This window comes from Vitis vinifera, chromosome 6 (genome assembly GCF_030704535.1).
Source record: "Vitis vinifera cultivar Pinot Noir 40024 chromosome 6, ASM3070453v1".
NCBI lineage: Eukaryota > Viridiplantae > Streptophyta > Magnoliopsida > Vitales > Vitaceae > Vitis > Vitis vinifera.
Window position 1 is genome coordinate 6,973,654 of NC_081810.1, and position 26,742 is coordinate 7,000,395.

The 26,742-nt window shown below is 34.0% G+C and overlaps 2 protein-coding genes across 3 annotated transcripts; one reads left to right on the forward strand and one right to left on the reverse strand.

Moving 5' to 3' along the window:
- Positions 1-2,526: 2,526 nt before the first annotated feature.
- Positions 2,527-6,635, forward strand: LOC100243268 (josephin-like protein). Its single transcript, XM_059737289.1, has 4 exons — positions 2,527-2,796; positions 3,236-3,696; positions 4,581-4,737; positions 6,186-6,635. Exons 1-4 carry the CDS (start codon positions 2,707-2,709, stop codon positions 6,633-6,635), a joined length of 1,158 nt encoding a protein of 385 aa, XP_059593272.1. The 5' UTR covers positions 2,527-2,706.
- Positions 6,636-11,433: 4,798 nt separating this feature from the next.
- LOC100265554 (uncharacterized) lies at positions 11,434-16,832 on the reverse strand. Of its 2 annotated transcripts, XR_009465846.1 has the most exons (3): positions 16,597-16,832; positions 12,456-12,579; positions 11,986-12,323 (listed from the first exon to the last, which is right to left on the reverse strand). XR_009465846.1 is itself a non-coding variant. In XM_002280051.4 (2 exons), the coding sequence occupies exon 2, from the start codon at positions 11,883-11,885 to the stop codon at positions 11,619-11,621; it is 267 nt and encodes an 88-aa protein (XP_002280087.1). In that variant the 5' UTR covers positions 11,886-12,579; positions 16,597-16,832; the 3' UTR covers positions 11,434-11,618. The 2 variants fall into 2 exon arrangements, 1 of the variants encoding a protein (XP_002280087.1); XM_002280051.4 differs by having other exon boundaries at positions 11,434-12,579.
- Between the last annotated feature and the right edge of the window lie 9,910 nt (positions 16,833-26,742).

Sequence of the window (26,742 nt, forward strand, 5' to 3'; positions counted from 1 at the left end):
TTTCTTGAATTGTTCATGGAGAATTTTGTGATTGACACGCATTTACTTTGAATTTGGGGTGCCGTCTGTTGTCTTCGGCCATGTTGTCAGTGATCACCAGTCAATTGTCTATGCAGTATGCAGAAGTAATCTAATTGTTTGAGTGGGTCAATGCTCGGATTTTTTATGATCAAATTAATAGGATTGGTTTATTGTTGGATGGATCAATGCCCGATCAAACATTTCTCTTATGTCCTTGGAGCTGGAGGAGTGAGCAAGAGACTGGAGATTTTCTCATGATTTGCAGCTTAGGATAAGGCTTCTGATGAATTTAACTTCAGGTTTGATATGTGAAAGTTTAGCCTTTTGGTTGTTCATTTTAAGTTTATGAGAACATTTTCCACCTTGTCTAGGTCAAATTTATTCCCTTAGAGCTAGAATCTGTGTTCTTAGAATTTCACTCGTAGTTGATTCTCTTGTGGTTTTTAAGATTCTCTGGAGCCAGTAGCTATTGGAAGATGCTAAAAGGAGACCTTGTATCATAAGCTTTCCTTTCCACTCCATCCAATGTGCTTTAGATTGTTTTGCACATTCCTTTTTTGTTCATAGCTTGTGATCAGTAGCAAGTATATAAGATAAGGTTTAGACATGCTCAAGGAAGAAAGATGATGGTCCTTCCTAACAAAAAAAAAAGAGGATGGTGTTTAGAAGATGAACTTGGTGCTGGTTGGGGTTGATAAAGGAGTTATGAATGGAAGAATGATGAAAAAAAAGTGAATTTTTGGCTTCTAACGAGTTTGTTTTGACAAATTTGGATTTTGTTTGTCAATGGCTGGATAGGATACTGGTGATTAGCTCATAAGAGCCGTGATTTTCAAGTGCAGAAGCAATTCTCATGGAGCCAACTCCCAGAGCTTCCTTGTAGCGGCTCCATTCCATTCCCTCTTTCATAGGAACCTTAAAATGACTATTTCATTATATTCCATCCATATCCTAATTCCATTCATTTGGTATCCCGTCGGTGTCATTGCCACATCAATGACACAAGAGATGTCTTTTCTAGTTTATCTATTTCTATGTATGAAAAGTTAAAAAATCATACATCTAGTTTATCTATTTCTATGCTAAAAAATCATCGTATGATAGTCCAGAAATTGCAATAGTTAGGCATCATAAAGGTTTGGGTGGGGAAGGGTTGTTGAAAATTATGCTGGTGTAAGACAATTGTTTTTTCTTAGTGGTTAAGATTAATACCTGAGGTGCATAAGACTCGTAGTTTTCTCTCTTTTCAATCTAGGTTCGGCCTGTCGTAAGGGTAGAGATTGGAAAAACCTGGCTTATAAGTTTAGTTGAGATGGATAACTTGGGGGTGTAAAACAGCCATGTCCCAGTAGCTTTGCCTGATAACTTGGGCATAGAACAGCCCCAGTAGCTTGGGTTGAAGGTGCTGGGCCTGAGATAAGAGCACTAAGATGAAAATATATGATTTCACTCCTGTCATTCAACCATGGAAAACTTTTCTATTTTGGAATTTCGCCTAACCTAAAGTAACAACAAATAGGAACCTACTTGGAAGCAAAGAGAGATGTTGCATCATAGAAGCTTGGGCTTCTTTATTTGATCATATTACTTAAAAACTTTTGCTCAAATGGACTTGTAATCCATTGGATGGCACTGGTTAAGGTTTTCCACAACATAGGAGAGCTAATGTTTTTTTTTCCCTTTCTTTCTCTGGAAGCAAGGGAGGGGATCATTGTCATGAAGAAAATCAGATTTCACAATTTTGAAACATGCCCAAATCCTCTCCTACACGGCTACGCTTGCATCTCTCTCTCTCTCTCTTTGCTTTAATATATATTCGAACTTTTCCTTGGGTAGCTGTCAGCAGATAGCATGCTCCATAGTGAAATTATTCAAACCACATGGCTGGCAGTGATGGAGTATGGAGGATTTCAATTCATTTGTCTTGAATGTGGAAGATTTGGGAACAGATATGACAATTGTACTGACAAGGTAAAGTGAACGTGAAGAAAAGTTGATAAGTGTGGTGCAGACTGCAGTGGATGACATCTATTCATTTGAAAACAAACGTAGCTCCTAAAACAAACATAACTCCAATCAACCTTCTAATTATGGCGTAGTGTAAGTTGAAACACAACTACCTTGAGGGTCCCCCCCAACAAGTGGATTTTCCATTTGACTCTCCCTTGAGAGATGCTCTGTGTGATGAATCATGGTGATATAGGGTTTAGAAAAGTTTTCCACTCCCCATCGCAATGATGACAAGCAGAATGGTCCTAAGTTGAATTCACAATGGTAATACTGCTGATAAGGTGGTGTCATTGTAGTTTTCAAAAAAAATTCCAGTTATAATTCTTTTAATAATAAAAATAATAAATAAATAAATAAAGAGTTAAAGATGTTAAGAAGGAAGTGTTCCTTAGTGGGTCATAGGATTCTCAATTGGGCTATGATGACTATGAAGGCCAAAATATTGGGCCGAATTTTGGGCTTATTCTGAATTGGGCCCATCAGCTAAGACAGGCCTGAGTTCTGCAAACTCTGGAGGACTCCATCATCGCTCCTCGGACCCACCCAAACCCTAGAGCCCTAGAAAATGGTGATTTTTCCCCGAGGACCAGTTTAGAACGACTGGAAATTTCTTAATTTTCTCGGTGTTATCCAAATTCCCGATTTTCTCGGCGATTTGTTCAAAGGAAATTGAAAATGGCGGCGGCAGAGGACACGACGCAGATCTATCACGAAAGGCAAAGATTACAGTACTGCCTCTTGCATGCTCTCAATAACCTGTTTCAGGTGCTTTTTCAAACCTATTTCTGTTAATTTTTTTCCTTGGTCCGTTTGGCTGCAGGGAAAACAGTGGGAAATGAAGCATAATAACAAAAATTTGAGGAATTAAAACAAAAACCCTCCACTGAACCCACCCTACTGGTTGTATTCATAATTATTTTTTTCTTTACTTCCTCCATTCTTCTCAGAAACCAAACATAGGTCGTGTTAGTACAGAATTGAAGTCTTGGAGTTCCCAATTCCACTGTTTTATTGCTTTATATACCAAGAATTCATACTGAATTGAAATTGCATGAACCCAAAATTTTAGACAGATGAAATGAACAGTAAATGAGATATTTTCTTACTGCCACAAAATCAAAATTCTCAATCAAATTTGTATTAGCTTGTCCTTATTCGTTTCAGTATGATTTTACATGGTTCTAACAAATGCATGGTACTTTAGGAGAAGGACATATTCACTAGAGCAAAGCTGAATGCCATAGCCGAAAAGCTCAGTCTTGATGACCCAAATAAGGAAACATGGACACCATTATCTGTGTTATTCAAGCCTCATCACAATATGATCACTGGAAACTACGACATAAACGTTCTAACTGCAGCCTTGGAAGGGAAAGGGAAAAGTGCGATTTGGCATGATCGCCGTAATGGTGCTTCTTCGATTGATCTTGATGGTGCTGAAGATACTTTAATGGGTATTATGCTTAACATCTCAGTTAGACGGTTTGGTGGGATTTGGAATGGTAGGCATTGGTTTACATTGAGAAAGATGGGTGGGGTTTGGTATAATTTGGATAGTGATCTGAAGTCTCCTCAATCCTTTAAAGATGTTGAAGAAGTTAAGAAATTCTTGGATTGCATCATTGGTGGTGGTGGAGAGATTTTTCTTGTCATGAATTGTAAAGAGTGAGTTTTAGTTTCTTTAAGATGTGGGCTATGATGAACTTTCAAATTTGTATCTTATATACTTGGCTTGTAAAAGTAACCATAGTATACAGGAATGAAGAAGTTTCTTGAGAATTCAGTTTCATTCATTTGTTCTCTGCTTACTCATACTTCTGATTTTTATTGAGATACTTGAAATTCATGAAGCACTATTAGGAAGCAATTCTGTGGGTTTTGCATTGCTTTGAAATGAGTAAAGTTCTTTGAGTTGGTTGGGGGGTGGGGGTGGTGATGTTGTGTAACAATCGTGCAATTATAGTTTGTCCTCTACTAGAACTTTGGTGCAGGTAGAAATTGCAAGCAAATAATGACTGGGTGAAGAAGAAGGTGAAACTCCAATGTGGAAGGCCATATCTCATCAAATACTCTGGCATCCTCAATGTTGCACATGATGTAAAGAAGCTCTTCCAGAAGAGTACTGCTGACACCTCCTCTTTCCTCCGCCAAATTAAAAATGAAACCAGCTCCTGTTGTCCTCTTTCCGAGCCACCATGACAAGGCTTCTAGTTTTGGTACAGTTCTAGTCGTTACAATTTTGTTTCAATTAGACTCTACTTGCTGTGTTTTGACTTCAATTTTCATATGGTGTTGTATAGTACTTATTATGTGTATAGTCTTCGAAGTAAATTGGTTTAAGATGGCCTTTTACTTCCTTTAGTTCTCTTGATCTGTATGAAACATGTTGGAAGAAAGCCCATACCATTATGCTTTACAGTTTAACATTTGAAGCTCAAAAGGCACAATCAGAAGTATTTCATCCTAGCTCAATTACTGCTATATTGTCCTTCTCCCTTTTCTTGTTTGGAATTTCCATTGATAGTGATGTAGTTGTACCAATAAGTTAGCCTAGGCGAAGAGTTTTTGCATAGAGATTTCAGGAGATACATGACTTTAAGCGTGGAAGATCCAGATACAGTAGATTTTATATGCATTTGGGTTATCTCTGAAACAGATTACTGCAAAGATGATTCACTTACAACCCCCCTTTTGCTAAAGGAAAAGGTAACTTACTCAAGGAAAGTGATCGATTCCCTAAAATATTCACCTCATCTCTGGGTGGACCATCCACCTCTGGTATCTAATTGGGAATCAAGAGCAAGGAAAAAGCAATGAACACAAACAGAAGGTTGGACAGGTTTGTCGTCTACCTTTTACCTCCTTGCCTTCTAATGGATCCTTCCCACTTTCCTTTCTTGAACCAACTCTTATTTCTTTTGGATTTTTTTTCTTCTGGATACATTTGTTTGATTCAGTTAATAATCCTCAGATAGGCCCATTCCTCCAGATTTGTTCAAACTTGCACCTTACTCGGCAGTCCATTGTTCCCCACCACAACATACAATAATAGCCGTCTTTCTCTCATCCGTGATCTTGCAGAGAAGCTCCTTGATTTCTTTTGTCACTTTTAAGTATTTTTCTCAAAAGAAAAGGCTTCAGCTCTGGATGTTTAATTGGGAGCAAAAAGGGTTGTCATTGTTTCTGTTTTACTGCTAAAGAAACAAACAAAAAGAGATCAACAGACTCCTATACGTTCAGAGGTCATTACTATGAATTTTGTACTGTTGCGGAGGTTGGTTTTCAAGCCCTGCTTTGGAGGGAGTGAGAGACAAATTTAATGGTGTTAGCTGTTTCTAGTGATGTTATAAGTCAATGAGATCGAGAGAGGAGAGTATTGCCATTTGTTTCTTGCAGGGCCTTTAATGTGTCTGGTACTGGTGTGTTTGAGCCCCTGTCTCCAATGACATTTCCACATGTATAAGAGGTCTCTGTTTAGGGTCATTACTCCAAATGCCAATTGTAATCTCCCAAGAGTAGTTGAGATTTAGACTACATAGCATACAAAGACCTAGTCTGCTAACCTTGTTTTGAGCCACTCATTCCTTCTCTGTTCAAGTCTCTTTCCATAATCCATGAATGATTGCTGCAAAATCCATCAAATCAGACTCCTCCCTCATCTTTTCTCCGCTTTTTCTTTTCCCATTTTTCCTTTTTTTATTCCCACACACTCCATCTGCCTTTGAATCTATGATCCAAAAGAATGCATGCATAAAAAAGGTGGAGCCCATCTGGTCCCCTTTGGGTATTCTCTTTGGTTTTGGGTGTCCTCAAATTTAATACATTGACAAATACATTTATGCACTCCCCCCTTTTGGCGATCCCTTTGTATCTGGGTCAAATATGGCATTTAATACACTCATAAATTCATTTTACCTTCCCCCCACCCTTCTCTTTGGTTAAACTCTATTTTTGTGCAATAAACTTAGAGTTGATAAACCCGCAAACTCAATATCTGTCTGTCTATATCCGTGTCAACCTCATTCCCTTTCCCATTAATACCTCTACAAATTCATTGCTCAATATCTGTGTTAGGACCCCTTACATTTTCTACATCCAAATCTCTCTCTCTCTCTCTCTCTCTCTCTCTCATACACACACGAAAGAGTTTTTAGATGTCGGCTATAATAGGCAAACGAGTGAGTTACAGCCCAGTTGTTAGTCACCACACCATCATCACATACCAAAGACGACTCTTCGGTGAGAGAGGTGAGAAGCCAAAAGGGCCTGCTTCTAAAAGAGGGTCTGCCTTGGATTGTAAGAGAGCTGCTGAGGAGGCCAAAGGGGCTTCTGGGAATAACAGACTCAGGCTGTTCAAAACACCAGTACTCTCACCCATGGGACTTCTCAAGCGCCTTGGTGATAAGATGGCCACAGCCTTTCGGTTTGTATTCACGAAGAAGAAGAAGAAGAGGCTTTCAGCCAGGACTGCTTCATCAGGGAAATCCAAGAAATTCATCGCCCCTGATGATTCTCACAGAAGTGAAGCCATAGCTGATTGCATCGAGTTCATCAACTCATCCGCTCTCAACAGATCAAACTCTGTTTCTGCAAATTCTCACTAGATTCTCACTGCAAAGTCACCAACCATAGCATTTTTTTTTCTCTGTTTATTTAGATAAAAGACAAAATGAAAAACATGCATCCATCATTGTTTCTTTGCAGTGAAGCTAGGCATAATTTTACTTCGGAACACTCATGTTTCAGTTGGTTGCATCATTGAATAAGCAGATGTACAACTTGTCTGATACGAGCTTTTCTTTTTCTCTGTTTTTCTTTACAATCATGCCATGATCAGTGTTTGACTCTAACCTTCTTGTTATCTGTACACATGAACTGATTCCTACTGCAACAAATCTGGAATTCGCAGTGACATGGGGAGATTACAGAAGAATTCATGGGGAAGATTACTATTCCAAACTTCTGGAAATTAAGCTGCCACATGGGGTTGTTTCTGAATGTTGAAAAGGTGCAGACACTGTAAGCATAGCTTTTTAGGTACAATGTAGGGCGAAGACAATAGTGTGATTGTGCTGTGCCATAATTTTGGAAGGCACGGCCCCCATCTGCCTGGTCCTTTTGTGTTTCCTTGAGGGTCACCCACCTTTTGGATCTGGGTCTGCAACCAACAAAAGCTCTCAAGTGATTCAGGGCCTAGCAAAAGAGGATTGGTTTGAAATTTTTTTGAGTCTTCTTCTACATCATGCTTCTCCTGTTTCTAATCACTTTCTAAGCTTCTCGGGCATGTGCCCAACCTCTTGCTAGTCTTTGATCTACTTTCTTGCTAGATTCTAGTGATCCTTTATTCCTTTTGGATGAGGGGGAGATTCATATTTTATACTTCTGAAGGTTGAGCTTATGAGAAATTATTGATCTATACCTTTAATTTCAGCCAAAGGAAGAAAAATCCAAGAAAGGTTCAAATTTTATTGATTTTTTTGAGAGTTTTGTAGGTCATTTTATATAAGCCTTGTCAGTATACATTTGGGTTTTTAGTGTTAGAGAGTCAGGGAGACCAAGTTTCCACTCTAGGCCACACCAATTCAATCATATCTGAACGATTATGGATGGTAAGATGCATATATATGGAAAATATTGTACTTGTAGATTAAGTCCTCTCTTCTCATGGAATGGACACAGGAGATTTGTGATTTAAAGTAATTTTTTTAAAGATAAACACAAAACATACAATAAATAAGACATAAAATTAAATAATAGAATCAACTTTAGTATTTTATTTTTTTAATAACTTTAATATCCTTAATTAATTATTACTATTTTAGTAATAACCACAACATAAGGAAAGAGAAAATTTCTCAATATAACAATTGAGGCCTGTCTTAATTGATTTTTTTTTTAAAATATCTAGTTAGAAGGGATGAGTAATTCATTTTAAATATAAATATCTTTTATCATTTCAAGTATTTACATATATGTTTTTAAATAAAAAGTTTTTTATAAGAAAATAATAAAGGTATTTTTATCAAAATGAGATAAGAAAAGGATTGAATATTATATTTTAAAAATTGGATTTTTACTGATTTTTTTAATCAAATAACTCTTTTTAAAATTGTTTTTGTAATTTTATTTATAGAACTTACGATTTAAAAAATATTTTAAATGAAATGAAGGAAATTATTAAATATTATAATTTTCTTGGTAAATTTTAAAAAGTAATAATAATAATAATAATATAAATAAATTTTAATAGAATTGAGGAGATGCTATAGTGGTGTTTGTTTTTTTCTTTAATTCTAAATAGAAACGTGTTAAATATTAAGTTATTTGTTTTTGTAGTATTTTATTTCTATTAAATATTATATATATATATATTATTTTTTCTATTTAGAAAAAGTTAAATATTCTGACTTTTTCAATTCAATAAAAAATTTATAATAAGTAATGAAAAAGTAGAAAAATAAATAATCTAAATTATAAAAATAAATTATTTTGAGCAAAAAAATAAAAAAAAACAAACTCTACCCAATACTACCTTCCTTTTCCATGCACATGTAAAAGGGAATAAATTTGTTAATATTTTATAATTTAAATATTAACAGATGAGTCTATTTTTGTCGTTTTAGCTTTCTATTTTAGAATCAAATTTGTAGAAATTCTTTGGGTTAGACATTCATATTTAATTCATTAATACAGTCCATGTGAAAGTACGGTGGCATGCACACCATATGTTTATAAACCTACCACAAAATAAAATAAATTAAATATGTATATATCTGTCTATGGCACTGACAGCACTCAGTGGTTGATGTTATCCCATCCGTGAAATCCATGCTGCATGGATTGTACTCTGGGTGTTTAAGAAAATAGTAATTTAAAATTCAAAGGTACAAGAGGAAATTGAGGAAGTTTCATCAGATCTCAGAACCACGTGGGGTGTGGAGGATGCAATCCATAGACTGGTCCACCATCTGCTCCTTTCATAGCCTACAGTTGCAGCAGATAATTTATCATTTTTATTTTTACATTTTTTAGTGAAAAATTAGGTATTTACCATGTCACGTGAGTGACAACATCTCAAACTAGCTTTGATACCTGAGAAAACTGATCCTAAAACATTTCTGGCACATACCCTAATGTCATAGAGTACATCTCATTGGATACTATCTCATATTTTTCTAATTGAAAACTCATTATAAATATAACACTCCCATTAATTTATGTTGGATTGTGACCCTGAATTAGTATTATTGTGCATCGATTAGGATACCAACGGTTGACCTACCCATTAGCTTATGGGTCGACATGTTTGATTGACAAATATGCCATCGTAATTAAGAGATTTTTTTTTTTTTTTAATTTCATCATAACTATTTTTATTTGTTTTGATTAATTGATTATTTAATGTTCCTGTATTTCGTGGACATAGGAATCATATTTATGATCAAATCATATTAAAAATCTTGTCTGTTTCTTTATTTTCTATTTATGTATATGGGTTTTGATTAATAATTTAATTAGTGTAATATTAGTCATTTATTACTATTATTATTATAACTTAAAAAGCCATTTTTTTCTATGTTTGATCATACTATTTTTGTTTCCTTTTTTTTATCCTAATGTTTTTGTTAATTTTCTTTGTCATAGTATTTTTAATTTTAATATATTTTTAAAAAGTTTTATTTTGTAAAATGGTAATAATGAGTTCTATAAAATTTTCAAATTATGTATATAAATAATATTAAATTTTATGTTATTTTTTTGTTAACAATTATAATGTTTACTTATTTTATATGAAATCATTTTTTCCTTATTTTATTAATGATAAAAGCTTTTTTTTTTTTTTTTTTACTATATCAATTATATTCATTATAATTATCTATTTTCCAAATAAATTTAGGCATTAAGATCCTATATTTAATATAAATAAATAAATTAAAAATAAACTCACAAATTTCACATAAGGAAAATCATTTAAGTGTAGTCATATTTTTGTAATTTTTTTTTTCATACCGAAAATAGTAAAACTTAATGGTCTTGAATGACTCTATTGCTTCTATTATATATAAAACTATATTTTTTTCATTAGAAAAATAAATTTTAAATCAAACAATACTTAATGCTTTTGATTTATGAATAAGTTTGATAATATATAAAAAATAACTCGAAACTTAAACAATAGTCCAATTAATACCAAAAATTTATGGATGAAAATGGGTATAAAATAATACATGAAACCATATTTTCCAAATTTTCCCTAAATAAATGAATTTCAAATAAAATAATACTTGACGCCTTAAATTTATTAACAAGCCTAATATTTTTTTTTTAAATAATTTGAAAGACAAATAGTGATATAATTAATGATAGAAATTTATAAATAAAAATTGGTTTACAATGACTCTATTATTTTTTTTTTTAATAATTGTATTTTTTATAAATTTTCTTATTAGAAAATGAGCTTCAAATTAAGTGATACATTGTATTTGATTTATTAATGAGTTTGATAATTTTTTAAAATAAAAAAATAATAGATGAAAACCGATACATTGTAAGTCATGAATTTATTATTTCTCTTATAAATACAATTATATATTTTTTAATTTTTTTATTAGATAAATAGATTCTAAATTAAGCAAGACATCATTAATACTTTAAATTCATTAATAAATCTTCTAATTTGTAAGAATAATTTAAAAATTAAAAAAAGTATCTAATTAATTACTTATCAAAGCATTTTAAATTTTGTCTTTGGTTGAGTATCAAATGTGTGTATATAATGAAAAACTTGACCCATTTACATGTGAAAAAAAAATATTTATTTTTTAATTCATTCTAAATAAATATTGTTAATAATTATTATTTTAACTTATTATTATTCTTTTTTTTAAATAATTATAGAAGATGTTAATATCCATATTTTTCTATTTTTTATAAAAATATAATTTATGATTTTATTATAATATTACTATTCATATTTTACTAAAAACTATTTATTTTTAATTAAAAAACTATTTTCATTTTTAATAAGACTTGAATCAAATTTAATTAATATTATATAGATTAAATTTATAATGTTTTTACAAAATCAAAATATAAATTTATTTTTAAAAACAATTTATTCAAACAATTTTTTTTTTTTTTTTGGAAATTGTTTTTAAAAACAACTTGCTAAACACTTTTATTTTTATAATATATATATATATATATAATTTTTTTTTTTTTTAACTTAAAACAGTTTTTAAAATCAACATAAAAAAACATTGTAAATAATAAGTTCCAAATCCTTTTCTACATTTTTTCTCCTTCCCTCTACCAGGTAGTTCTATTGCTCTTCCTGTATTTTACCTTTCAGACAATCAAAAACCCAAAACAACAAAAGAGAAAACCACACAACAGCAGACAGAAGATAACTGAGTTCAGATAACCTGATGATATGATGATATCAGAAATAAATTGAGAGTCCATGGTCATGGAAGAAATGATGAAATAAGGTAACACAGCTTAACGATTGAGAAATCATTATGATCAAAGATCAAAACAACGTAGAACAGACCAATTCTGAGCATCATTACATTGATGGGCATCAGTCATTTCTTGGCAAAAAGGCCTCCAAAGCCACCCTTCTTCTTTGGTGGAACCACCACAGAATTCTTCCGGCCGCCGTTGCTGCCACCATTTTTCTCCTCAACCTTCTTCAGAATCGGGTCTGTCTCAAGCATCTGATCCTCCTTCTGTAACCCTCCAAGGATCCAGTCAAGAATACCCTTCTCCCCGCTTCCACCAGAGCTCTTTTCTGCGGTTGCTGCAAACACCCGTCCAGCTGCCGGAGCAAAAGCTATGGTTAGAGAAGCCATCTTAGCTATCAATGTTATATCTCTCTCTATCCTAGTGTGGAGCTTGGGAATGTGGGAATTGAAGGAGAAAACAATACGGCCCAAGATAATATATCCTTACTGGGTCTATTGCATGAATGTGAGCCGTTGGATGGGTTGGAGACTGAGATGAGGGAATTACAAGAGTGTTTATAACACGAGTTCTCCACAAGTGGCTTATCCTTTCTATTGGTATGTTTATTTTACAAGGAGGAACAATAAAATGAAGATGAGGGCTCATCCTCGGCAGGCATGGCTACGAATTCACCACGTGGCACCATTCTAGCCCAACCACTTATCTGGACAATATAGTTGGAGTATACTCTACCTCAGGGATCAATATGTGTACCATATCTGAACAGAGAACTAACCATCCCATGTAGAGCTGCTTGAATCATCAAAATCTCCTTGGCTCTGGACCTAAATACAATTCAAACTGTTCATTAAAAATCTACCGGAGGGAATTATTTTGTATGTATATTAGCTGTAGGCTAATTGGTGAGGAGTCTCAAATGAAATAGCGTTTCGTGTTCAAATAGCAGGTAAGAATACCACACAGGACTGTGATTTGTTGTCAGGAAGGAAATTAGAAACAGGGTTCAGCACTACTTTTGCTGTGAGAAGTGAATTCCAGCTTCCAGTGATGCCATGGACCGGGTCTTAATGTTTTGATCTCCTGCAGCAGAACCAACCAACTTCATACGTTAGTCAAGTGTAAGTGAGCAAAGTTCATGCAGCATAAACTAGCTAATGCAGAATCTGTTGAGAACAGTATGTGGACATCCTCATCAATTTCCATCTCTGAAGGATGAATCCATGCTTTCAAATGCTATGAAAAAAAACTGGAACAGTTTAATTTTCACATGACACCCAAGAGTGTCTAAAAATATTTGTGTGTAAAAGAAATTGCAATTAACAATTCAAAGAAACGAAGCAAAAACCCTTCTACTTTTGGAATCCACTTAATGTCAGAAAGTGTTGTGTTTGGCAAAGGGCAAATCATTCGTACAATGGATTATCTCTTTAAACATTAGAGAACTATAGCATCTAAATAAATACCAAGTAACCAGCGAGCGTTCTAAAATCATGTGAAGAACTACCACCTGTCTCAAGAACATAACAACAAGTCTCTTACATTTGGTCAAAAACTAGGGAAACAGCAGCCACCAAACAGACCAAAAGTGCACCTTTTTACTGTTTCTTAGCTAAGAACTGAGCGGCTGTGTTTAACTTTTTTGCTACACGCTGAGCTGTGTCCTTGTGATTTTCAACAGATAGATCAGTAGCAAATAGTTATGAGCACATAAAAAAAATGGAAAATAGATGTAAGCAGATCCTGAACAAAACCTTCATTTTCTTTTTCAAAACTTTTCTGCCCAGGTTCATAGCATATTCTTGTCCTTTTCTTTACAGATGGGAATCAAGAAGACCAATAGGATACAGGGTCCTGGCCCTCCAGCAATGTATCATGCACTAAGTTCGGAAAGCTCCTTGGAAAAATAGTTGATAATTTTTACGGACATATGTCTATCTGTGTGTGGGGGAAGGGGGCTACCTTGGGGGCAGGTGGGTTGGGAATGGGTGTTTTCGGTGGTAAATAATGAAGAGTAAAGCTGAGAACAATAGCCAGTATTGCTTAAATTTTAGCTCAGTAGATTGGGGAAATGAGTAGACCTTGGATATAAGGAAAAGAGGGTGTAAGGATGAAACACTAGTTTTATGACATTTTCACCTGATAAACTCATTAAATGTTTTATGAAGGAGTTGTCCAATGAAATATTAAGGGAAATGTTTCTTCTTAACAATACCAGAAGAATCCAACCAAGTGCACCACATAACGAAGCAAAAAAGTGCATTCAATCAAGAACAGTATGAATCTAATGAAAATACAACATTGATTAATACACAGAACCTTGAACATCATCTTTGACTTGTTCATGTTTGATGCTCTAAGATCAATATATGCGATTCAACTGATGCCTCGTAACCAAAGAAACAAAAGGAGTTACTTGAACAGCTTAGCCAATTTCTGAAGTATATCAGGGTTTGGATGCAGTGCATTCCATATAAGGTTGGAGCTAATCTCTAAGATCTCAAAAGTTTACTCTAAAATGCAGACCAGGAAGGCCAGCAATGACAAATGAGCTCAAGTATTCATCTACCTGTATTTAACCATCTGATCTACATCCAACACTGCCTGTTACAAATCTACATACCGAGGCCTGGTGACAAACTACCCTACATATGAATATTCTTGAATTTGGATGCCAAAATCTCTAAAAAAATAAAACAAAGAGCAGCATCTTCTTTATTTACTTAATTGCATTATATCATCTTATATAAGCAACACAAATTCCTTATATGATCAATTCAAGAAAAGCAATGAAAGTCACATAGACATGAAGCATACACTCAAAGGAAATAAAACGACAACTTATAATGCAAGAGAAATTTAAAATCACTGAGAAACGGACTGAGATCCCAAGGTTTCAAATCTCTTAACAAAAGATTTGTGATGCTATAATGCCTTTTACCTTCACACTAGAAAGCTCAATGCCATTAAAAATTTTCAAATTCCTCTATTTCAAAATGCTCCCAATAGAAAATGGCCTGTGGCACAATGCACCAAAATTTCATAATGTCCTCGTCTCTGACTTTAACCAACAAATCTAACACTGAGTATGGAACCACTAAATGGACCCCAAAAAGGGGAAGACAAAAGCCCAAAGATTTCTAGCTACTTTACAATACAAAAATAGGTGATTAACAGTCTAACAACCTTCTTAGGCATTATACATGTATTCACAAGCATTCACTTCTGATCAATAAACTGATCCATTATGAAGCACTTATTTGTTGTCATCATCCATATAAGAAACTGTTAGAGTTTGGTGACCCGAATTCTACTTGGTCAGACCCGAAAAGCTTGCGGTGTGACATATGCGGTGAAGAAAAATTATGAGATTTTTTGGGAGGTTTGTGGTGGTAGTGGAGGATCAGGCTACCACATATATGGTGCTTTATTTATTACACTCCCATGTATATGGTTGCATCTCTTCCCTCTTGTACCAATTTTTGACATAGTGGATTTTCTTCTCCTTTACCCGTGGTTTTTCTCATCTTGGGTTTTCCATGTAAATCTGTGTGTTCTTATTCTGTTTTGTTTCTTATTGCCTATTCTTGCTCTTCCGTAACAAAAACCCCACATTAGATGGCACCTACTCACCAAAATTTGCCACAACTAAGAAAAGTAAACAACCAAGGATGGACAAGTTAAGCATTTCTTCCAAACTTAAACCTCCATCTGTGTAGTTATTTTAACTTTATGGAGCTTCTCAAACATGGACAGAGCCCCTTCAAGCTCCTAGTCTTGAAGAGTTCCAAAAAACTCCTTAGTCCATGTCATTTCTGCCCCAACCCAAAGCACACAATCCTTACCCCTGTATCTTTATTGACCACCTAAAAAACACCAAGTATTCCTCCACAAAGTGGAGGATCAGGCTACCACATATATGGTGCTTTATTTATTACTCTCCCATGTATATGGTTGCATCTCTTCCCTCTTGTACCAATTTTTGACATAGTGGATTTTCTTCTCCTTTACCCGTGGTTTTTCTCATCTTGGGTTTTCCATGTAAATCTGTGTGTTCTTATTCTGTTTTGTTTCTTATTGCCTATTCTTGCTCTTCCGTAACAAAAACCCCACATTAGATGGCACCTACTCACCAAAATTTGCCACAACTAAGAAAAGTAAACAACCAAGGATGGACAAGTTAAGCATTTCTTCCAAACTTAAACCTCCATCTGTGTAGTTATTTTAACTTTATGGAGCTTCTCAAACATGGACAGAGCCCCTTCAAGCTCCTAGTCTTGAAGAGTTCCAAAAAACTCCTTAGTCCATGTCATTTCTGCCCCAACCCAAAGCACACAATCCTTACCCCTGTATCTTTATTGACCACCTAAAAAACACCAAGTATTCCTCCACAAACAATATTTCCCCCACCCCCCCCACACTCACAATCCTTCAAAAATTTCACAAAAACCCACTTCTCTTACTCCAAATTGTGCCTATTTTTTTAGCACAACAATATTTGGACTATCACAAAAATCTAGCTCAAGAAAACTAGGACAAGATAAGTATTTTGAACCACTGATGTGACATATGTTCACTGTGTGTGCAGGCCATTAGTTAAGAACTCCTAATGTCTGCAGCCCATTAAATCCCACATAAGTTTCTTATATGCATAAAGAACGCTCCAATTTACAGCATTAATCAAAACCTCATACAAATGGCTTTCACAAAGACTGAATCAATAGTATAGAATAAAAAATGAATATGCAATTTTAGAGAAGTCAGACATTATCACTGAAGGATGACCTCGTTCAGATTCACCTTCCAAATTGGCAACAACATAGTATGATAGTAATCAATGTCAAGCAATCAAGTGAAGAATACTTCACAATATTCTGTTTAATTTTGTGGCAAACTTTCATCACAAAATAATGATGGTAACAAAATAAAACTCCACAAAAGATTAGAGATGAGTCAGAAATTCATAATGCAACTCCATAGAATATACTTTTCCTGGGAAGTTGAATGACTTCAAAAGTGATCTCCATTGAATATGTTCCAGGACAAACCCTAACTCTCTCATTTCTGAACAATTTGAAAAGAAACCATAAATCTTAGTACCTCATCTTTGGAATCACAGCGGTTGGAGTTCCGAATATCGACGGTGCGGTCGGAGAGATCGAGATAACAAGTGCTCCAATGACTCCATCAGCTTCGTACAGGTGCTCAAGTAACACGGCAGATTCGAATATCATCATCGATGTACCTTCGCCGGAAATATCGTTTCCGGCGCCACCGTCGGCGATACAGGACCCCCGCCCGTTACGTTCCCTGCGCTCGTAAGCTACTTTAATGTTACAACTTCCAAACATATGTAATATTTATAAAATAAAAAACATATTTGAAAATTAAAAATATTTATGTTTTATTTTAAAAATAATAAAAATAGAAATGCATCCATATCATATATTTTTTAATTAATTTTTATATTTGATATAATATAAAAAATATTTCAAACCTTGGGTTCGCTTCATAACCAAATACCGTGTAATCCAGGCCAACATCGAGGTAATCCAACACATTCAACCAATGGCAACAATGGAACTCGGGATTGTATGCTACTACAATATATCTCAGCATTAATCCTTATCAACTAGGCACCTTAGTGGGCTTCTATCTCACCCTTTTTCAACAAGTTTTTTTATTTTATTTTTTTTATAAATTATTATTTCTTTATATTTGATACAAATGATCATAATTTTGAATTATTTTATATAACTTGCATATAATCATTTAATATTTGATTATCATTTTAAAATAAATATATGAATAATTTTGATCCAAGTCTAATGAACCTAACTAAATTGATGCCAAATCAAGTAGGTTTGATGTATGTGGACAGATTTTTTTATTTTCAAAATAGAAACTTCTATACAAAATATAACAACTCTTAGAAATAAGAATATTTATACAAAATGAAATCATTTGTATTGTATTTTTTAAAATGATTTTCAAAACTCTAAAAATTTGAGGAGGTGAAAAGCTTTTACTTTTAAAAAGTATTTTTCAAAATGCAATATTTTCAAAAATATTTCCAAATCTATGTCATTTAGTGTTAATAAAGTATCTGTGGACCCCGCATTTCGGCTCATGTGTTTCCCACTCGATGGCAAGTTCAATTTTTATTTTGAAAAATGATTTTATCGATTAAGAAAAAAAAATGACTTGGAGTCGCTACTTATTTTTGTTTTATTTTAAAAGAGTAAACAAAATAAGAAAGAAAATTCTAAGTGTGACTCCTTATTTTTGGAAAAGGTGATCTACGAAAGATCGAATCGAGCTCGGGGGTCAGGTTACTTATCGGGAAGGTACGGTAAAGACCATAACACCCCTCTAAGTCCCTAAAGTCGGATCTCTACTAATAAAATGAAGCTGACGTGGCAATTGATGTGGAAATCAATGAATACTCAGGGTAATCATGCACATGGGGGAATCAAAACACTCAATAAAGAATCGACCGAAGTGAGAACGGGGTATACCTTGGCATCAATCGATCAATGCGCTATCAAGAAAGAGGGTTAATACACAATTAAAATAATAATCTCATATATGTCATAGAGCAGAATCAATCAATCATGTGTGATAATCAAATCGATCAATCAATAAATCATAAAATCACTTATGTAGGACCCTCACCAAAGCCCGTTTATTTTGCATGAATTAATGTCACAGATTCCATTATCCTGGAATTATGAAAAATTCATTCATGCTTATTAAAATCAAGAGGAGCAGAAGATTGTTTGAAAACCAGAACGAAATTAAAGCTATTTGAGAGAAAATTAGACTTTTGAAATTTAATTGAGAAATTGGAATCTTGAAGATCACTAGAAAACTGGAGTTTTAGAGTTTATTTGAATATCAGACTTTTAGAGGTTGAATGTGAGAATGAGAATTTTAGAATTTGAATTTGAAAGAGGTTGGAATTTTGAAAATGATTTGAGGGTTCGGGATCTTAAAAAAAAAATTAAGTTGCGAAAATTGGAATTTTGGGAGTTAAATTTTGAAAGAAATCAGAATCGTAAGTTATTTGAGAAATAGAAATTATGAAAGTCGATTTATGAAAATTGGAAATCTTGAAAATCATTTGAAGGCGGACTTTTTAGAAATGAACAAATAAAATGGTAACAAAAATAATGATGATAACAAATGAGTAACTGGGTAAATACGATAATCAGAATATTGGGAATTGAAAATTAACTTCGGAGATAGGGCAATTGGAATTTCAGATAGCTAAATTTGGAAATCGGAATTTTGAAGAATTAGACTTTAGTGATTGAGATTTTTTTAAGAGAAATAAATAGGTAAACATAGAATAATGTTATTAATTGATCAAAACGATATTGGAACGGATGAAAGTGAATAGTGAGATTTGTGAGATTAGAAATTAATTGGAAACTTGGATTTCGACAAAAATGATGTTTGAACAGATGAAAGTGAATAGTGGGATTTTGAAAATTAAGTTTGAAAGTCGAATATTTGAATAATCGAACTTTAATTATTGGAATTTTTAGAAGAAAGAAATAAGTAAACGTGGAATTTATAATAAAGATAACAAAAATGATATTTAAATGAATAAAAGTGAATGGTGGAATTTTTGAGTCTAAAGATTAAATTTGGAAATCCGGTTTTGAAGAATTGAATTTTAATGATTGAAATAAATAAATAAATATGGAATAACGATGCTAATTAACAAAAATAAAGTTTAAACGAATTATAATAATAATAATAATAAATGAATAGTGGAATCTTTTTAATTGAAAATCAAATTAGGGAGTTGGATTTTTGAAGGATTAGGCTTTGAATAAATTGATAAGTATGGGATTATAACACTAATTAACGAGAATAATATTTAGGCGAATAAAGATGAATAGTATAATTTTTGGGATTGAAAATTTAATTCAGAAGTTGGATTTTTGAAGAATTGGGCTTTATATAAATAAATAGATATGGAATAAGAATTCTAATTAACAAAAATAAAATTTAGACGAATAATGGAATTTCTAGGATTGAAAAATTAAATTAGGACATGAGGTTTTTGAAAGATTGGACTTTAAATAATTGGATAAATACGTGATAATAATTCTAATCGATGAAAATAAGATTTAAACCAATTATAGAAAAATTAAATTAAGATATGGGATTTTTGAAAGGGTTAGACTTTGAATAGCTAGATAATTATATGATAATAATTCTAATTGATGAAAATGAGACTTGAACGGATTATTGAAAGATTAGATTAAGACATAGGATTTTTGAGGGATTGAGCTTTAAATAACTAGATAAATATATGATAACAATTCTAATTGACATAAATAAGATTTAAACGAATTATAGAAAAATTAAATTAAGACATGAGATTTTTGAAAGGGTTAGACTTTGAATAGCTAAATAAATACGGGATAATGATTCTAATTGATGAAAATAAGATTTAAACGAATATTTGAATAATTAAATTAAGACAGGGGATTTTTGAGAGATTAGACTAGATTAATATGAGATATTGATTCTATTTAATGAAAATGGGATTTAAACGAATATTTGAAAATAAGATTTAAACGAATATTTGAATAATTAAATTAAGACAGAGGATTTTTGAGAGATTAGACTAGATTAATATGAGATATTGATTCTATTTAATGAAAATGGGATTTAAACGAATATTTGAAGGATTAAATTAAAACATGGGATTTTTGAAAGATTAAACTAGATTAATATGAGATATTGATTCTATTTAATGAAAATGGGATTTAAACGAATATTTGAAAATAAGATTTAAACGAATATTAGAATAATTAAATTAAGACAGAGGATTTTTGAAAGATTAGACTAGATTAATATGAGATATTGATTCTATTTAATGAAAATGGGATTTAAACGAATATTTGAAGGATTCAATTAAAACATGGGATTTTTGAAAGATTAGACCTTAAATAACTAGGTAAATATGGGAGGATAATTCTAATGGATGAAAATAAGATTTAAATGAATTGTAGAATTTTTAGGATTGAAAGATTAAATTAAAATATGGAATTTTTGAAGGATTAGAATTTAAATAGATAAATATAGGAGGATAACTCTAGTGGATGAAAATGAGATTTAAACGTATTGTGGAATTTTTAGAATTGAAAATTTAAATTAAAACATGGAATTTTTGAAGAATTAGACTTTAATGAATGAGACTTTTAAAAGATGATAAATCGATACATATAAAATAATAATAATTAACAATCATAATATTTAAACGAGTGAAATTGCATAGGGGAATTTTCGAGATTGAATTTTCGAGAATCAGAATTTTACAAACCGAATTTAAAATGAATTTTTAGGAAGTTATTTCGAAAATGATATTTTGTATAGCTGATTTTAAAATCTTCATAGGAAAAACATATTTGTAACATTAGAAAAAGGACTTGAGAGGGCCGTATACTTGGCCGAACTTGGAGGATGGGGCTTAAGGCCCATATGAACTAATCTAAACCTACAACTTGGGCTTTGGGAGCCCACCAATAGAGCCCACCAGCCAAACATCCACCATGAAGATCTAGGGGTGGCTGCCACTTTATTTTTTTAAAAAAACAAAAGGGTGGCCAACGGATAGCAAGTCGGCGGTGGGGAATAAGGCCTTCATGTCGATGATGGCCATGATGGTATGAGGGAATAGAGGTGGGGGGCTGCTGCTTCTGCTGGCATTCGCACCGCCGCTGCCATGGCCGGCGCTGCTGGTCTCACCGCCGTCTCCAGCGCTGGACGGAGATCTTGATGAAGAGGAAAGCGGCGACGGCGATGAGTGGCAGGCTCCATCTCCGGCAGTGACTATTTGATGGACGGAGTGGCTGTTGTGGGTGAGATTGGGCCATTGAGGAGTTTGATGGGTGGTCAGGAGGTGGATAATGATCCGCATGGCAAAAAAACTTAGGGTCATGGCCATTGGGTCAGCATCTGGGCACAAGAAATGGGTGCTTGCCCACGGCATTGCAGGTTGGCTGCACTATATTAAATGATTCCCTTTGGTAACGCCTGGGTCTTCCTATTGATAGAGATATTTTTGAACTTCTGATGAACCTGAGCGAAATGGATCTTTGAAGTGGCTACTTTGATCTTGCCACCACTTTCAAGAAAGCTACGTGGCGCCAGGTGGTGGTGATGGAGGTTGATGCTGATTCGTGTCTTGCTTGCACTTGGACGCTTCCTCTGTTCATCATCAAGCTCCCATTATTTGTGCTAGTGTCAGGGTCACATGCTACACTTCCGGGAATTATTTGGACCAAAGAGGAGTCATCAAATGAAGGATCTCCTTTATACCTTTCTTAGATAAGTAACTTCCAGCTCACCAAACAGACAAGAAGGGCAATATCCTCAAAACTCTGATGTTAAATTCTCTCCGATACGGCCTAATCCAGGCAGTCAATTCAAACATGATACCCGTCACTCAAAAAAAGAAAATAGAAACAGAGAAGAGAGTGAAGAGAAACCAAGCATATATATGTAAGAAAGGATCATGTTATTAAATCCAAACTCCACTTCGAGGAATGTCTACTAGCCTTCAAAAGAAACTGGTGGGAGGGTCCAAATGGTCTCGACATACGAATAGATAGCATAATAATCTTGCAACTCACATAGGGGAAAGAAAACAGAGACCCACCAAGTGAGAACGAGAAGCAGATTTAACACATTCAATGATCAAAGCGAGTATCCAAACATCAGCAAAAAGCTTAGCGTGTCCATCAAAATAAAATAAAATAGAATAAAAATGAAGAACGCTAGGTGAAGGATGACCAAACCTGAGCGATTCTCCCCCTGCCGCTCTCTCTGTGGATGCGGAATACGTGGCCTCCCCAAAAAAAAAAAAAAATGCTTTCCTTGTAGCAGCTTTCTCCCTAAAACTCTCACCCAAAACTCAAGAAAACTTCACTCTCCCTCGTCAATGTCCCTCTCCTTTTTTTCTCCTTTTTTTTTTCTTCCCATCCCATGTTTCTCTTTTCTTTCGCAAGCCACCCTTCCCTTTCCTATTCATCACATCAGCAAGCATGGTCAGCCATCACCCCTCTATCGTTGCACGTCTCATGCAGACGGGATCCAAGCCTCCAGCTGGGGTCCCCTACCCCTTCTAAAAATATAATGAAAAGTAAAGAAAAATCAACTCCCGGGCCCTCACCACCAAAAGGGGTCTACAGTATCACATAGATATCATGTTTTGAAAACACTATTTTAGTTTGTTTTGTTAAAATCATGTCCCAAACATACAACCTTAATGTGAAGCAGTGCATTTTATTAAAATTTGTTTTGTAAACATAATTTTAGTTTCAAATATTGAGTTTCAAATTTTGAAATCATGTCTTCGAGCCACAACTCTATTGTAAAACAATGTAAAATACTTAAATTGTATTTTGAAGGCACAATTTTAGTGTACTTTATTAAAATTATGTTTAAAAAACACAACTTTAGTGTAGTGCATTTTGAAACCATTATCCCCTGACCGTGGTGCATTTTATTAAAATTGTGTTTCAAAAACATAATTTTAGTTTAAAAATAGAAAATTCATGTCTTCAAGGCACGATTTCAATGTAAAATAATAAAATCATGTCTCTAGGACATGATTTTAGTATAAAATAATAAAATTGTGTCTTTAAGACACGATATAGATAGAATTTCTTGTCAACTACTTTTTTTTTAGGTATTAGGGTCATATTTGATAAATGTTTACATATGATGTATTAGTATTGTATATACCCCATTTCCGTAATGGGGATGGTGGTAATTATCTATTATATGGTATTGAAAATATCATGTGTCTATCTCATGCGCTATAGCTATAGCATTACAATTGGGCCTAATATATAATGTATGTTGATTTGAGATGCTCGACATATCTCTCTATATAGACGGGCAAGGCAAAAACATCAAATAGACTTTACTATTAGACTTCTGACTGGAAAAAAAAAAAAAAAAAAATGAATTGTAACATATAAGTTGTATGATAATATCACAATGACTCCTTGTCAGAATCCAATGTTAATCTAAAGAATCTATCCAATAACCAAGTAAGTGAAGTCCTTAATAATTTATATTTGTATCTCTAGGAGTGACTTTTTCAACAAACTAATCAACTTTTTTGATTTATTAATCAATCAATTCACTAACCAAATCATTAATCTTCTTATTGAACAAAATTAAATTAACCTTTAATTAAATTCAAAACAATATATAATAATTAATTGATAATATTATTATTTATAAATAATATGACCATAATAATTAATAATTAATAATTATTTTTGCATTAAATTTGTTACATAGAATTAATTAAATTTATAGTACATATATTTTAAATAGTTTTATTATTATAAATATATATAGTTAATTAAAAATATTATTACAAAAGTTGAAATAGTTTTTTTGAGGGACAATTTTTATTTTTGAAGCTTTTTGTAGATCCCCATTTTAGGGTTTGTTTTTGCAGGTGTTTATTTTGCCACATGGTGGAATCTTAGAGGTCCACGTGTCACCTTTGGAGAGGCCATTAGGGAATCACAGTAGTGGGTTGAAGGTGCAATGAGAGAACGACATGTGTTATGGGAATATTCAAAAACGGTTTTTGAAGATTTGAGAGAGAGCAAGTTGTTACAGAGATGAGAGTGTTTTTGGTTGCTTGAAGGGGTAGTTGCTTGGGGTGCATGGTGGTTACATGCAAAAAAAGAGATAACTGGGGAGAAAAAAAAAAGACTAGGAAGAAAAGAAGCTAGAAGGGATCAACTAAGAGAAAGCTTAGGAGAACAAAGAGAAGAATGGTGAGTTGAGATTTTGGGGAGGCGGAAGGAATCATTTCTTGTGTGAGTGAAAATGGTGAGCTGAGGTTAAAGAAGCATAGTAAAGGAAGCTTGAGGGGAAACCGACTGAGAAAAAAAAAAAGGTCTTACAAAGGAACTGAAAGAGGATAAGCGGAAGAAGGTTGTACTGTGGACTTCCAGGTTAGGACACTTTGAGCTTGACACGTTTCCATTTCTTAATGTTCTATTTCATTCTCTGCTGACCTATGAGCATTATTTTGTTGTTCAGTTTGGATATCAAAAGTTTCTTGGTTATTTTGGTTGAATCTGATTTGTTTGCATATAATGCCCTGTTTTGGTTTCATCTCATATTCTTGATTTTGCCCTGTAAATAGTTGGATTCCTCTTTGGGTTTGGGGTTGGGTATTTGATAGTCATATTGTTGCCCTCAGTTTGTCCCACCAGTTTTCAGCCTGTTTATCACTCATGAAATGAGTCTTTGCCTAATAACTCCTCGGATCTCTCGTTCTTGCTCTGTTTTTAGCAATTTCATTCTCCGTATTTCCCAACTCCTGTATATCTAGTTGTGGAATGCCCTGGTATGTGTATCACCATCTGAGAGAATATTGAATGTTCCTGACTTGGTGGATGATTGTCACTTGAATTTACTGGACTGGGGTAGCAGCAACATTCTAGCAATTGCTCTTGAAGTCACTGCATATCTATGGGATGCTTCAAATGGTTCTACCTTAGAAGTTGTTATGCTTGAAGACGAAATCGACCCTATCACAAGTGTCAATTAGGCTCCTAATGGAATTTCACTTGTTGAGGACACTAAGATCAATAATATTGGGTCTTGTGCAATTGAGATGCTGACTTTTTGGTGGGGAACTTCAAACGGATTATAGTAAAGAAATTGTAGGAGAAGTTGAAGATCTTTCACAAGATGATTTAGCTGCTGACCTGTCTTGGGAGATTAAAAAAGAAAAAAGTGAAACTGATCAGCCCTTGATAGATCAAGACCCATTGGTCGACTCCATCCTCACACTCCAGTTTGTTAAGGAAGCACTAGAAAAAGAAGTTCAAAAATTTGGAGAGATTTCCAAGAAACCTATTTCATTATGTAATAGTTCAATTAAGGATAGCAGTTTTGCATATTTTGCTTCCACGGGTCTAGAAATCCATAAATCAAGTTCATCATGTTAGTTGAGTTCTGGAGAGACTAGAAAAAGTGATTCATGTTTCATGGAAACACAGGATTTGGGAATGAGAAGTCATATAAATGATGCACCTCGTTGCCTAATACCACCAGAACCTCATCATTTGCTTTCTGCCACATCATAAGTCATGAACCCCACACGTATGTGATCATCATGCATGGGTGTGGCCAACCCCATTACAATTTGTTGTTAAGTCATCTTCTATATCCATACCATTACTCATTTCCCATTTGACCACCACCTTCAACTTATTCCTTCCATATTCACCACATACCCATCATACTCACCACCATACCCATATCTCTATCTTTCAATACCCTGTAAGCCCACTTCTCTCACTACCCTACATCATTCATTTCACCAATGACAACCCAAAACCTTTGTAAACCCTCCACCGAAACCCCATTCCATCAAACCTGAATCTTAGGCCAAACCACTCCTGTCTGAAACGTCATGACCAACTCACCATCCTCCAGACATTCATACCCATTGAAGCTATCACCATACCCATTTTTCCATCATCCCCTCCTCGTCTCTAGTCCACGAGCCTCACTCTTCATTCCCTCCAGTTCGTATTTGTCCAAATCCTGCTATTACTTTTAGAATGCATACCATTACTTCTTTTGGACTCTTCAGAGTTCTCCAACAAAGAGTTAGAGTCATGTCTCTGATGACCTATCTCTACCGAAGCCCGTGGTTGATGTGAAAGAAGAAGAGGTGTTTGCAGTGGTTGATGGAGTCACAGGCACCAAAGCGGAAGAGAAAACCTTAAAGGCCCCCACTAGAGTTAAGAAAAATAAAGGTGAATGAGAGAGATGATAATGGGTTCAAGTTGTGTAATAGAAGAGAGGTTTTTTGTTATAGGAAAAAGCATACCTAGTTGTTGTTGAGTGCAAAGGTGACATGGAGTATTCCTTTGGTATAGAAGAATCACTTAAAGAACTGGCCCAATTAGCTGACATTGTTGGACTTATGGTTGTTGGTTCTACATCTCAAAAACTTAGTGTTCCAAATCCAAGGACATATATTGAATCTGGCAAGGTTGCAGAAATTAAAAGTGCAATCCATGCATTGGATGTTGAGACTGTAACATTTGATGACGAGTTTTCAGCAATGCAGTTGCGTGATTTGGAAAAGGCTTTTGGTGGAGATGTTAGAGTCTGTGACTGCCCTGTCCTTATCCTTGATATCTTTAACAAGCGAGTAGCCACACATGAAGC

Coding starts and splice junctions, on each gene's coding strand:
- LOC100265554 (XM_002280051.4), bottom strand. CDS start 11,885: ATGGCTTCTCTAACCATAGCTTTTGCTCCGGCAGCTGGACGGGTGTTT.
- LOC100243268 (XM_059737289.1), top strand. CDS start 2,707: ATGGCGGCGGCAGAGGACACGACGCAGATCTATCACGAAAGGCAAAGA. Junction 2,797..3,235: donor CTCTCAATAACCTGTTTCAG/GTGCTTTTTCAA, acceptor ATGGTACTTTAG/GAGAAGGACATATTCACTAG. Junction 3,697..4,580: donor CTTGTCATGAATTGTAAAGA/GTGAGTTTTAGT, acceptor CCAATAAGTTAG/CCTAGGCGAAGAGTTTTTGC.